Genomic DNA, 12,002 nt, shown 5'->3' on the forward strand with positions numbered 1-12,002 from the left:
AATAAGACCCTTAGTGGACAGATGAGGCCCTGGTGCTCAGAGAGGGACAGCTACCGGTTTAGAGCCACACGGGATTAGTGATACAGTCAGAAACCAGGTGTCCTCTGTGGGTCCCAGTGTAGAAGTTGGTAGTTGGCCTGCTGTCCTGAGCTAGAGCTTGCCAGAGGGTTTAGTGAGATGGGAAGAGGCCAGTGGGCAGGGGCTGAAGCTGAGGGAGAAAGAAAGGAGAGGCACAAGGTGAGGAAGGGGACAGGGTGACCCTCGGATGGTAACTTTGCTAATATGTATGATCCCAGGACGATCTTCTTTGGTTGGTTGGTTTTTTGAGACAGGGTTTCTCTGTGTTGCCCTGGCTGTCCTGGAACTCACTCTGTAGACCAGGCTGGCCTCGAACTCAGGGATCAACCTGCCTTTTCCTCCCCAGTGCTGGGATTATAGACATGCGCCACCACGCCGGCTCAGGATGCTCTTGGGGACTACAAGTGGTATTAAGCATAAGAGTCGAGCTTAGCTCACAGGAGGTACCCAACAAACTAGATCCTTTCTTGGCTGCCTTGGGTTTTCCACTCACCGAGATCGGGCCTTTGAACAAGTTTGCCCCCTGGTGGTGTCTTTGGCTATGATGCAGAGATGAATCTGACTGCTTATAATGTACAGATGACTCTCCTGGGGCTTGGACCCCTTTGCCTCAGCCTCCGGAAGGGAGGGTGGGAGAGGGCTCCAAGGAGGAGTGTAGCTCTGCACCTACTGAATTGTTTCTCATTGTTTTCAAAGATGGCCTTCAAAACGACCCACACTATACTGGATTAGCAGACATAAGAACGTGGTTCCCACTTTCTTTGTTTGTTTGTTTTTTCGAGACAGGGTTTCTCTGTGTAGCCCTGGCTGTCCTGGAACTCACTTTGTAGACCAGGCTGGCCTCGAACTCAGAAATCTGCCTGCCTCTGCCTCCCGAGTGCTGGGATTAAAGGCGTGCGCCACCACGGAACCCAGTTCCAAGCAGGAGCATCATCGTCTGCACATTCCCAGAACTTGTCTGTGGCATACTCCAGTCACTATAAATGATGGACTTTTGGGTTATATTTTTAATGTTTTGAGGAAGAGTCTCATGTAGCCCTGGCTGACATCAAACTCAAAATACAGGAGGATCCCCCACCTCTGCCTCTCAGATACTGTACCACCACACCCTGTCTATGTGGTACCAGGGATTGAACCCAAGACCTCGTGCACACTAGACAAGCAGTGCACTAACTGAGCCACCTCTGAAGCCTCTAGACAGAGCTGCTCCAAAGCATCTGCATCATTCACCACTGTTTCTGAAGCAGAGATTACGTGAGGGGGCGGGGCTTCAGCAGAGAACAGCTGAGAACCCTAAGTCCTGCTCTGATAGGGTGCGCACCTCAGCAGAGGGTGAGACCCAGGCAAGTAATATCCCAGGTGCCACGGAGAAAAAAGAAGCTATGAAGGGAGTTGGGACACGGCTTCCATTTGTCCAAACCTCAAAGAAAGATGGCAAGATTTGAGTTACCATTACATCTTGCAAGAGAGGAAGAGGCAAGAGGGGAGCCATGAGACCATGGGGAGAGGTTTGTGATTCCAGCCGGAGGGCAGAATAGATGTAAAGGTCCTGGGGCAGGAATGTGTCTGGTAAGTTCAGGGGTCCACAGGAGACCAGAATGAGTGAAGCAGAGAGTGTCAGGGCCAGGCTGGGGTCAGGTAGACATCGGGCCATGAGGAAGTCAGGAGGAGCTAGGCAGGGGCCAGGCAGTTTCTGGAGGTGAGATGGGAATGAGGCCATCTGAAAGAGAGGCATAGTCTGATGTTTGAAAGCCTCCCTCTGGATAGATCAGAAGGGATGAAGTTCACAGTGTGCATCAAGGAGAAGGACAGGCCACTGGCCACCCAGAGAGGACGGCCCCCCGCTAGCTGCGAAGGATGACGAGGGTTGATTGGTGCCGTTCCTTGTTTAGGGCAGGACCACTCCATAGGAAGCAGGTCTGAGAGCTTGTGGGTGGCGTGGCCTTAAGCTGGGCAGTCTGTCAGGAACAGGATCATTTTATTTAAATAAAATAAATCTTCAAGTGGGTCCTCTTCTCAGAGGGAAACTAAGGCTCAGAGAACCAAGAAGAGACAGCCTGGGCCACACAGCCGTCAGAGCCAGACCTTAAGGGTTTCAAGGCCAGCGATTTGAAGCCCAAGCCTGGGGGCTGCAGCTCAGATGGTGACATGCCTGAACCCCCAGCACTGTATAAACCGGTTGTGGTCTTGCTTGCTTGTGATCCCAGCACTTGGGAGCTAGAAGCAGGAGGATCAGGAGTTCAAAGCCATCCTCAGCTACACGGGGAAGTCTGGGAGGAGGCTCCTGCAGCATCCTCAGGGGTAAAGGGGATTAGGAAATGCTAGATCTCATCTCAGGAATGTCTGGGGGTTGGGCGTGGAGAACCCCAAATGCCCCAGGCAGTGTGTGACTCTAACACTCTGGTGTGAATAAGACTGGCTTTTTTCTTTTTCAGACTCCACAGTGTGGTTGGCTGGGCTCAGAAGGCCTTAATCAAACAAGCTCCACCCCCTTGCCAAACCTGACCCCTGGCCCTGGCCTGGCCTGCATCCACCATGTCCCACCTGTCCCCTGACCTAGGGTGTCTGCCTCCCTTCTCTTGGGATGTCCTCCCACCCTCTGCTGCCAATGGCCTCAGCTTTGGCTTCAAATTTCCGGGCCTATAATAGGTGGACTGAGTCCCTGACCTTTCTCAGCCATGTGGCCATGATGGTGTCACCTTAGCTCAGTGTAGCCAAGATTGAGTTAGCTCTCTAAGCCTCAGTTTCCCCTCTGGTAAAGAGGACCTGCTCAGAAGGTTATAAGGACAAAAGGTGTCTGACTGAGTGTCTCTTCCCACCAGGCCCAGCGGGCGGCGGATGGCCAGGGTGGTGCGTGACTTCCTGCAGGCCCAACAGGTGCAGGCTCCTGTGGAACTCTATTCCGACTGGCTTTCCGTGGGCCACGTGGATGAGTTTCTGAGCTTCGTGCCCACCTCTGACCAAAAGGTGGGACCCCCTGCTCCACTACCCCACAGACTTCCAATTGAGTCACCTCTGCCCCATCTGGCCTGATGGGGTGGCTCGGGACAGGGGCACTGCCACCAGTTCAGTCCTATGGGGTCATTGTGTGGGGGGCTTAGGCTGTGTTAATCAGGGAGTGCTTCCTGGAGGAGTCAAAAGCCTCAGGCCAGGAGGACATGTGTGCTTCCTGCTGGTCCTTTCAGACCTAGACTAATCCATGAATCAGGCAAGAGTTGGAAAAATGACTCAAACACTATATGCCGGACTCACACACACTTTTAGCCATGTAACCCTCCAACAGGCCCATTTATTGACTCCATTTTACAGGTAAGAAAATCGAGGCTCAGAAGGGTTCTGCCCTCACTCAGGTCCGTAGAATCGAAGGCTGGCTGGGGAGGGTTGTACACAGGCATGGGCTATGGTTTCTGCACTGACCACAGAGTCCCACCGTCTTGTGGAGAGGGCTGTGAAGAAAGTGGCCTTCGGACATCATGAACTAAGTACCATGGTGGCCAGACGGTGATTGTGGCATAGCGTGGCGAGAGCTCTGATAAGGGGAGGAACAGTGAACAGCTGGAGCGGGGACACACCTGGATTAGGTGGGAACTCAGTTCCCTGGGAGGCAAAGTGAGCAGGGCTCCGGGTCGGGAGACCAGTGTGGGGAAAGGCCTGCAGGTGGGAACCATGGGTGTGGTGGGTGGGCTCCTGAACTGTCCTTGGATCCATGCCTTGAGCCCTTTGTCCCCTCTGTGGCAGGGCTTCCGGCTCCTCCTGGCCAGTCCCAGTGCCTGCCTCCAGCTGTTCCAGGAGAAGAAGGAGGAGGGCTACGGGGAGGCCGAGCAGTTTGATGGTGAGTACCCAAGGCCGTGTCACCTATCACCTCATGGGGATTCTGTCCTTCCTTCACCATCCCTGGGTGTGTTCCTACGGCTGCCTTGGGGCAAGGAGGGACCGAAGGAGTCAGGGAGTCGCCCTGGATGCTAGTGGGGCTCCTAGGCTGGACTTTGGGAGAGATGCATGGGTCCCACCTGGGTTCAAATGGGCTCAACCTTAGCTGGAGGTGGGGTCAACTGAGGGTATGTGTGCTCTTGGTCACATAGTGACCAAGGTGTGGGAGGTCAGCGTTGGGCGCTGTGAGGAGCCCTGGGGCCTTTCCCCAGTATTTCTGAGTCTTCACCAGGTCTTCTCTGCAGCTGGAGGCAGCCCCTCAGTGTCTGGCCTTTCTCTTTCCCCAACCTACTCCTGTCAGAGCCGCTGGCTTGCAATGTGCTTCTCCAGGCCTGGGGGCTTCAGGCAGTGTCCCCAAGCCATGCACAGTCTGTCCCCTGAACACATTCTGTCCTCCACAGGCCTCAAGCATAAGACAAAGAGAAGCATCAACGACATCTTAGCTGACAAGCACCTCAGGAGGGATAGCGCACATGTGCAGGTGAGGGCAGGATGGAAGCTGGATGGTAGCAATGTCCAGCCTGTGGGGGACAGGGCCTGGCCTCAGTTTGCCCTGCAGATTTCTGAGGCTGTGGGATGAGCCTTGTCCTCAGGGGTTGGTGGACTTGGGGACAGGCTAACCGCCCTCAGGCTGCACAGGCTCCTGGAATGCCTGGCTCTGGGGGTGCCCTTCATTTCCACAGATATTGAATCCAAGCACTCACTCCGGAAGCATGACTGTGAGAGGCAGAGACACGGGGTCCTCAGGGGTCCTGTGCAGAGATCAGGTGTCACAGGTCTAAGAAGGGATATGGCTGACCAAAGACGGTGCCTGCCGTGTTCACTGTGCTGGGCTCAGTGAAGGGAGGAGGCCCCTTGGTCCTTCTGCACTTTGCCAGGGACGTTACATAGATGGCTGGGGCTAACAGAAGTATTAGCCACCGGTGGCTGGGGCAGTATGCTAAAATGACAGGGGATCGTCAGAGTGTCTCAGTAAGTGGCCAAGCCTGATGAGCTAAGTCTGATTCCAGAAATACATATATACCTATAGACACATGCATATACACACTCACACGCACACACTAGTCACAATTTAAAAATAAGAGCACTGGCTGCTCCTCCAGAGGACTGAGGAGGTCCAATTCCCAGCACCCACGTGGCAAGTCACCACCATCTGGAACTCCAGTTCCAAGACAACTGGCGCCCTCTTCTGGCCTCCACTGGCACCAGGCGTAAACATAGCACACTGGCACACAGGCAGGCAAAACACCCATACACATAAAATTAAAAAAATAATAATTAAAAAAAATTGTAACCAAGTGACAGGGACCTTCAGAACCAAACTTCAACTTTTCCCTGGCTCTGCGCAGTTAGGCGAGCTGCCTTGGGCCTCAGTTTCCCCATTTCGGACACCTGTGAGTCCATTTGCACAAAGCCACTGTGAGGCTCGGAGGCGCCCACAGGAGCGCAGGGCTGCGCACAGGCACAGAGCACTTAAGAGTCCTCTCCATTGGCCCACGGCTTCCCTCTTCCCCAGAAATGCATCGACTGGAACCGCGAGGTGCTAAAGCGGGAGCTGGGCCTCTCCGAGAGCGACATCGTGGACATTCCACAGCTCTTCTTCCTGAAGGGAGCCTACGCTGAAGCATTCTTTCCTGACATGGTGAGTCCCCGGTGGGTGGGTACGAGGACAGGTGGATACTGAGGCAGCTGATTCCGCAGTTCCTAAGTGGGGCAGATGCGTATCCTGGGCGTCACTGAGTGACCACAGTGAGCTGGTGTATTTGGTACCCAGTGGGCAGCAGCTGGAAGGGCTGCTAGACACCCCTCAGCGGGGAAGCCAGTCACACCCAATAAAGCTCACATTTTCTAGATGGAAAGGTAGACGGGGATGTTTCTGCCTTCTGTCCGGAGGTTCACTGGCTTGTTTAGTTCCTACACTTGTGGCTCCCACAGGGGACTTCTGTGTAGGGTTTCCAGGAAGGCAGAACAAATCGTAACCATTAGGCAGCTGACAGGCAGATGAGGCCAAGAGCCCTCAGTTGGGCGGGGTCTGAGCGATGCTATCGAAGCAGCCAGCTGGTCAGCCCATTTCCTGTCAGGAAAGGATAAGTGGTGAGGCTCTCGAAGAGAGGTGGGCTCTGGAGTGGGAAATGGCCCCCCTTCTCTACTGTGCCTTTAACTTGGGTACCTCTCCTCTGTCAAGACCAGAGTAGAACTGAGTTAGGGGAGGGGTGTGCAGGCTGGAGTGAGGGAGTACCTAGGTTCCTGGCTGTCCTTGGCTGTCCCAAGTCCAGCGTCCAGGCTGGCAGGATGCCACGCTGTCACGCTGTTCTTCAGAAACAGGAGTTTTCCCCCTAAGCCTCCTGCGGCTGGGCATCGCAAGGTATTTAACCACATCTCTGGCCTCCTGTAACAACCAAGAGTACCAGGAGGGTAAAATCCATCCCCACTGATCAGGGCTGCTTGAAGAGAGCCTGTGCCTTCTGCTTGAGCTTTACCTGCTGGGTGAGCTCTCTGGCAGTCTGCAGTGTAACACAGCATCCCCTAAGCCAGATAACCACCTGAGACAGGAAGTGATTTTAACCTACCCAGCCACGTGTGCTAATGGCTGCTTGCATCTGAACACTGAAGGACCACTGGGCGTGGCTGAGATTATAGCTCATGATCTTGGACTCCTCCCACGCCCACCCCACCCCCAGACAAAGTCACTCTATGAAACAGCAACTCACTTTGCAGACCAGGCTGGCCTCGAACTCTTAACTCTGGGAGCAGAGTCCTAACCATGGCAATAAGCATGGCTTCTTATTCTTCTCCCTGCCCTTGGACTCCCTGCAACCTCCCCCCTCCAGCATGTGCACCCCAGCCCATGGAGCGGGCAACAAGTTTTTGTGACCTTGGTAATGTTACTTGACCTGTCTGAACCACAACCCCGGGCCAGGGGGTTGGGGGGAGGACTGTGAGATTTAGGGATGACGTTTCTGGAGTACACGGATACTCAGTAAGGGCTAAGGACTAACAGGATGCTGTGAACAGCCAGGCAAGCTGTGTACTGCAGAGGTGTCACCACGCTAGTGAAAGATACACACACACACACACAGAGGAGATATGACCGCTCCTAAATGTGGCAGAAGGGAGTTTTTGTTTTTTGTTTTGTTTTTTTAGATAAAAGAGAGCGTATAGCCAGAGTGAACAGAGCCTCCCTGAGTTGGGTCATGTGAAAAGAGGGAGGAGGAGAGACAGAGACAGGAAAATAAGGAGTAGACAAAAAAAAAAAAAATAGGGGTGGGAGGCTGAGTAACCAAAATGGCTGGATTATAGAGGGAAAGGCAGCCTGGTCCCTGGGCTGACGGGTTCAGAGTAGAGGTTCTGGTGTGCCAGCCAGGAGGACCCTGTAACAGGTAGGGATTGAGGGATGCTGGGAGAACCTGGTGGCCAGAGCAGCTTTGATAGGTTAAAAAGGCACCTCAGGTGGCCATTTGTCCTGAGTTTGAGACCTAATAGTTAGCATATTTCATCTCTGGTTGTGACAAACTTGTTACAATATGACAAGAGATGGAAGGAGGAACAGGAGGGCCGCAGACCGCCTTTGGTACAGTTAGCCAAGCCCCGGGTTGTTACAGCAGGAAACACTGTACCACTGAACTACCCCCGGCAAGCCTTCCCCACCTCTTACTTTTTTTTTTTTTTTTTTTGAGATATGTCTTATTTATGTAGCCCAGGCTGGCCTCAGACTCACCATCTTTCTGCTTACGACTCCCAATTTATAATGGGCACATACCCCAACCCCATCTGAGACCCGAGTTCCTGACCAACCCCTAATTCTGCAGAGGATGGATCAGCAGAGCCAGAACCCAGAAGGAGTCCAGCGGTGCGGTGCATCCGCGGCCACTGAGACTCTTTTCTCCTCTCTCTCTCTCGCAGGTCAACATGGTGGTTCTCGGCAAGTACCTGGGCATCCCTAAGCCCTTCGGCCCGCTCATCAATGGTCGCTGCTGCCTGGAGGAGAAGGTGCGCTCTCTGCTGGAGCCGCTGGGTCTGCGCTGCGTCTTTATCGACGACTTTCTCTTTTACCACCAGCTGCTCGGAGAGATCCACTGTGGCACCAACGTGCGGAGGAAACCTTTTACCTTTAGGTGGTGGAACTCCGTGCCCTGAGCCTGCCCGACCACCACCCTTGCTTCCCAGCTGATGGGAGTCCCAGGGCAAGGGCAAGGACCACGAACCAGCCTCCACCCTCCTGGGGCCTGAAAGCGGGCTGGCTACTGTGGTCAGCTGAGCGCCAGGAGGACAACACACTTCTTAGTTCCTGGAGTCGCCTGTCCTGCCCTGGAGACTATCGCCACTTTTCCTTCTCCCATTCCCAGCTAGAGCCCTGAGAGGGTCAAGGCCGGAAGTTGAGCCTGTTCAAGGTGTGGCCTCCGCAGCCACGCCCCACTTTGAGCTGTCCCACCCCCAACCCTCCACCTCTCTGAAACCGGAGAAAAATAGCTCTGGAGCGAAATGCCCACCATGCCAGGACCCTGGGGCCAGAGCACCGTGGTTTCATATGACGCCTGGATTGCGTAAGATGAAAAGGAAGATTTGGGGCGTCCTTTTTCCCAAAGGACCTCAGGCCATGGCCCTCTGGCACCGTTCAGTTCAACGGAGGCGAGCAAGGGCAGGAAAACTCAGTCCTTGAAAGCGAGCAGGCACAAAAGCCCCTCTAATGCCCAACTCCATCCAGTCCGACCTCTGCAGGATGCTCGTTACCTGCCGGAGCAGCCTTTAATTATGAGCCCTGGTGCTTCCTGTTGGAAGATGCCGCGGGCTATAGGGAGGCCGTCGGAAGTCTGCAAGCGTGGGTGGGGGTGGGCAGGAAGGTCGGACCAGGAAAGCAGAGAGCTTGCCCATTTTGGGGTGGGGAACCTGGAAGCCTGGGACTCGTGGCTGGGTGTTTGGGGCCCCTGAACCTGAAGGCTGTTGGTCCAGATGTGGAGGGGGTGGGGCCCAAGGTATTAGGAGAGGGTGGGGTAGGCCATTAAGTTACATCTGGAGGTGAGGCCTAATTTCCTCTAATAGTCTCTAATTACTCCCGATCCTGCTGCAGGCAGTGGGAGGGACGGGCCCACACTCCCCTAGCAGCCAGGGACCCTACACAACACTTGTACTGCCCCAGTAAACCCCATGGCAGTTCTGTGTCCCCCACCCCCACCCCCAGTAGGACAGACAGCTGGCCTGGAGGCTAATAGCACCAGCTGAGGTAACAGAGGCATGTGGAGGCAAGCAGGCAGGCAGACCCAGCTGCAGGGCATGGCTGGCAGAGGCCTTCCTCCTGTGGTCCAGGAGCCACCACAGGCCACTGGATTCTGTCTAGATATTTTTAGTAGTTTCTGGTGCCACCCCAGACTTGAGGCAGCTCTGTCACTTCATAACCGGCGGACACTTAGTCAGCGAAGGCTTCCATGGACGTGTTAGGCTAGGCATGGCCAGGTAGGCATTGGCTCTTCCCCCTTCCAGAAGGTTCTGTGGAACTGGAACCCCATTTGTAGGCTCTCTGCACCAACAGCCTCCTCTATGATCATGGCCCGGCTGCAGCTGAGCCACGGAGAAGGAGAAGAATGTAAAGGAGAATGAGAAGGGTTGGGGCGGTGCCCGACCTCTGAAGAGGAGAGGAGACTACAGAGCCCAGGCGATCATGGGAGCAAGTCTTCAGCACCACGTGATGGGGACTCTAGAGTTGCCGCTCAGGCTGTCTGGGGTCCTGGCTGACTGGCCACCGTCTTTCTCATCAATAAAAACATCGTTGTGCATTCTTTAACTGGCTGCCTCATTTGCGCCTGGGCCGACAGAGGGATAAGAAAATGAGGGGCCTGCTTCCCTGATCTCCACACCCTAGCACAGGTCCCTAGGCTCGGTGCCAGCAGGGCCTCAGGCGGCCCTTGTCAGCTGAGCAGTTTCCTGGGCTGAGGCAGGTGAATGCCAGACAGCCGCTGATTCGACAGGATCCTTGATCCATGGCCACTCCCCCGCGCCGCCCCCCCCATCCCCCTTGCCTGAGATACTATCGAGGAAGGACCTGCCTCTTCCTCTTCCTCTCCTCTTCCCTTGGCTTTATGGAAAGAGGTGGGGAGGCTGGCTCCTGCTAGCAGAAGGGGCCGATGCTCCAAGGCACCGGGATCCAGGACAGGTCAATGCAATTCTGTAGCCCTGACTCCGGTGCTAAGTTCCCAAGGCCTGGTGGTCTGATCTTCGGAAACATCGCTTCTTTTCATCTTACACACTTGCTGTGACCTCAGACTATACCCTTTGACAGACATTTTAGCACAAGGCTCATCAGGTCCCCAGCACAATGTGACCCACTCTTTCCACCCATCCCCCACAGTCAGGGAGGATGTCTGGGACTTTATCAAGAGTGCTGGTTCTTACCTAACGCTGACGCCATTTGCTGGAAACCAGATGCCCTGGGTTCTGGCTGCTTTGGAGAATGCCCTTCCCATACCCTGAGCCACCGCAGAGGGGACAGTCATAGGCTCCAAATGTCAGCCTCCGACTGGTGCAAATGGAGGGCCCTAGGAAGTGAGTGGGTTCTGGTCCCTGCCCTGCCCTGGGGGGGCAGCAGCTGGCAAGAGGGACTCTACTCAGCACTTCTGAGCCTCCACCGCCATTATCTCTGCCCAAGCGGGTGACTGGCCACATTTTCTAGACCTGAGGAAACAGGCCCCAGGAGAAGAGATGGAATCTTGTCAGTACGTGGTGCAGCCCATCAAACTCGACTCCCCTGCCCAGAGTCTTTGTTCTTGCAGACACCTCTTGCCTCAGTTTCCCCATCTACAAGAGGGCAACCTACGCTGATATTCTTGGTCCTGATGACATTGGTCACTGTTGTATCATTTACCCCCTTGGGAGGTTTTGACCTCCAACATCAGCCTTAGGAAAGTGAGCCCATATCCACGTGAGCCCATATCCTCAATCAGGGCTCAATTGGTGGCGGTGGTGGGCTGTAAGGGGTGTGTGTGTGTGTGTGTGTGTGTGTGTGTGAAGTGCCACCAGGAAGACCCTGAGGTAGGAGGAAGCTCTCTCTCTCTCTAGTCTTACAACCCAAGCTATTAATTAAGAAAGGTGGGCAGAGGACCAAGAAGGTGGCCCAGTGGGTAAAGGTGCTAGCCACCAAGCCTGACGACTTGGAATGGATCTGGTAGGAGGAAACAAGTCTTTCGGCCTCTGCACAGGTGCCACGGCACAGGTGGGTACCACCTCTCCCAGAAATGTAAAAATCAGACCGATCTAGAAATACATATAGATAGGGGGCGAAGCTGGGGATATGGCTCAGTTGGTAGAGCCTAGCACACACAATGCTCTAGGTGTGATTTCCAGCACCAGATAAAACGGAGTAGAGTCGTACAGATCTGTAATCCCAGCGCTTGGGAGGCAAAAGGATCCGAGGTTTAAGACTGTTCTTAATCTCATAGTGAGTTTGGAGTATTTGAGACTCAGAGAGAGAGAGAGAGAGCGAGAGCGAGAGCGAGAGCGAGAGCGAGAGCGAGAGCGAGAGCGAGAGCGAGAGCGAGAGCGAGAGCGAGAGCGAGAGCGAGAGCGAGAGAGAGAGAGAGAGAGAGAGAGAGAGAGAGAGAGAGAGAGAATAAAGAGAGGAAGATGGGTGGAGAGGAGGGGGAGGGGAAGAGGCAGGGGAAAGGGGAGGAACAGGGGGGAGGGAGGGAGAGGGAGAGGAGAGAGGCAAGACCAACATTTCTCATAGGTTTGCATGAACAGACCAACATTTCTCATAGGTTTGCATGAAGCATCCAGGGGCCACCTGCACCTCCGGTTGCCTGCGCCAGGGTGAAGTGGGGCCTAGCATCCTGCATCCTCAGCGGCCCTTCCAGCAATGTAAACAGAGGCAAGAGGGCAGAGACAGGCCAGGACAAAGCCCTGGGTTCCCCTGCATGTCCTCCCCCTCCCCCTAACCACCCCAGATGTGCTGGCCAAGCACCTGTGGGGACTTGTTTTCTCTCCAGGTAGAAATTAACTCCTTG

At 54.7% G+C, this 12,002-nt stretch overlaps 1 protein-coding gene across 1 annotated transcript in view; it reads left to right on the top strand.

Moving 5' to 3' along the window:
- Positions 1-8,184, top strand: part of LOC110292481 (protein-arginine deiminase type-1) — a 31,548-nt gene extending 23,364 nt beyond the window's left edge. Inside the window, exons 12-16 of the mRNA XM_021159794.2 lie at positions 2,901-3,045; positions 3,817-3,910; positions 4,410-4,489; positions 5,525-5,650; positions 7,912-8,184. Coding sequence (XP_021015453.1) covers positions 2,901-3,045; positions 3,817-3,910; positions 4,410-4,489; positions 5,525-5,650; positions 7,912-8,145 — 679 coding nt within the window. The 3' untranslated portion in view covers positions 8,146-8,184. The remainder of the gene's footprint in view (positions 1-2,900; positions 3,046-3,816; positions 3,911-4,409; positions 4,490-5,524; positions 5,651-7,911) is intronic.
- The last annotated feature ends 3,818 nt before the right edge of the window (positions 8,185-12,002 follow it).

This window comes from Mus caroli, unplaced genomic scaffold (genome assembly GCF_978045245.1).
Source record: "Mus caroli unplaced genomic scaffold, Mus_caroli_1 scaffold_6, whole genome shotgun sequence".
NCBI lineage: Eukaryota > Metazoa > Chordata > Mammalia > Rodentia > Muridae > Mus > Mus caroli.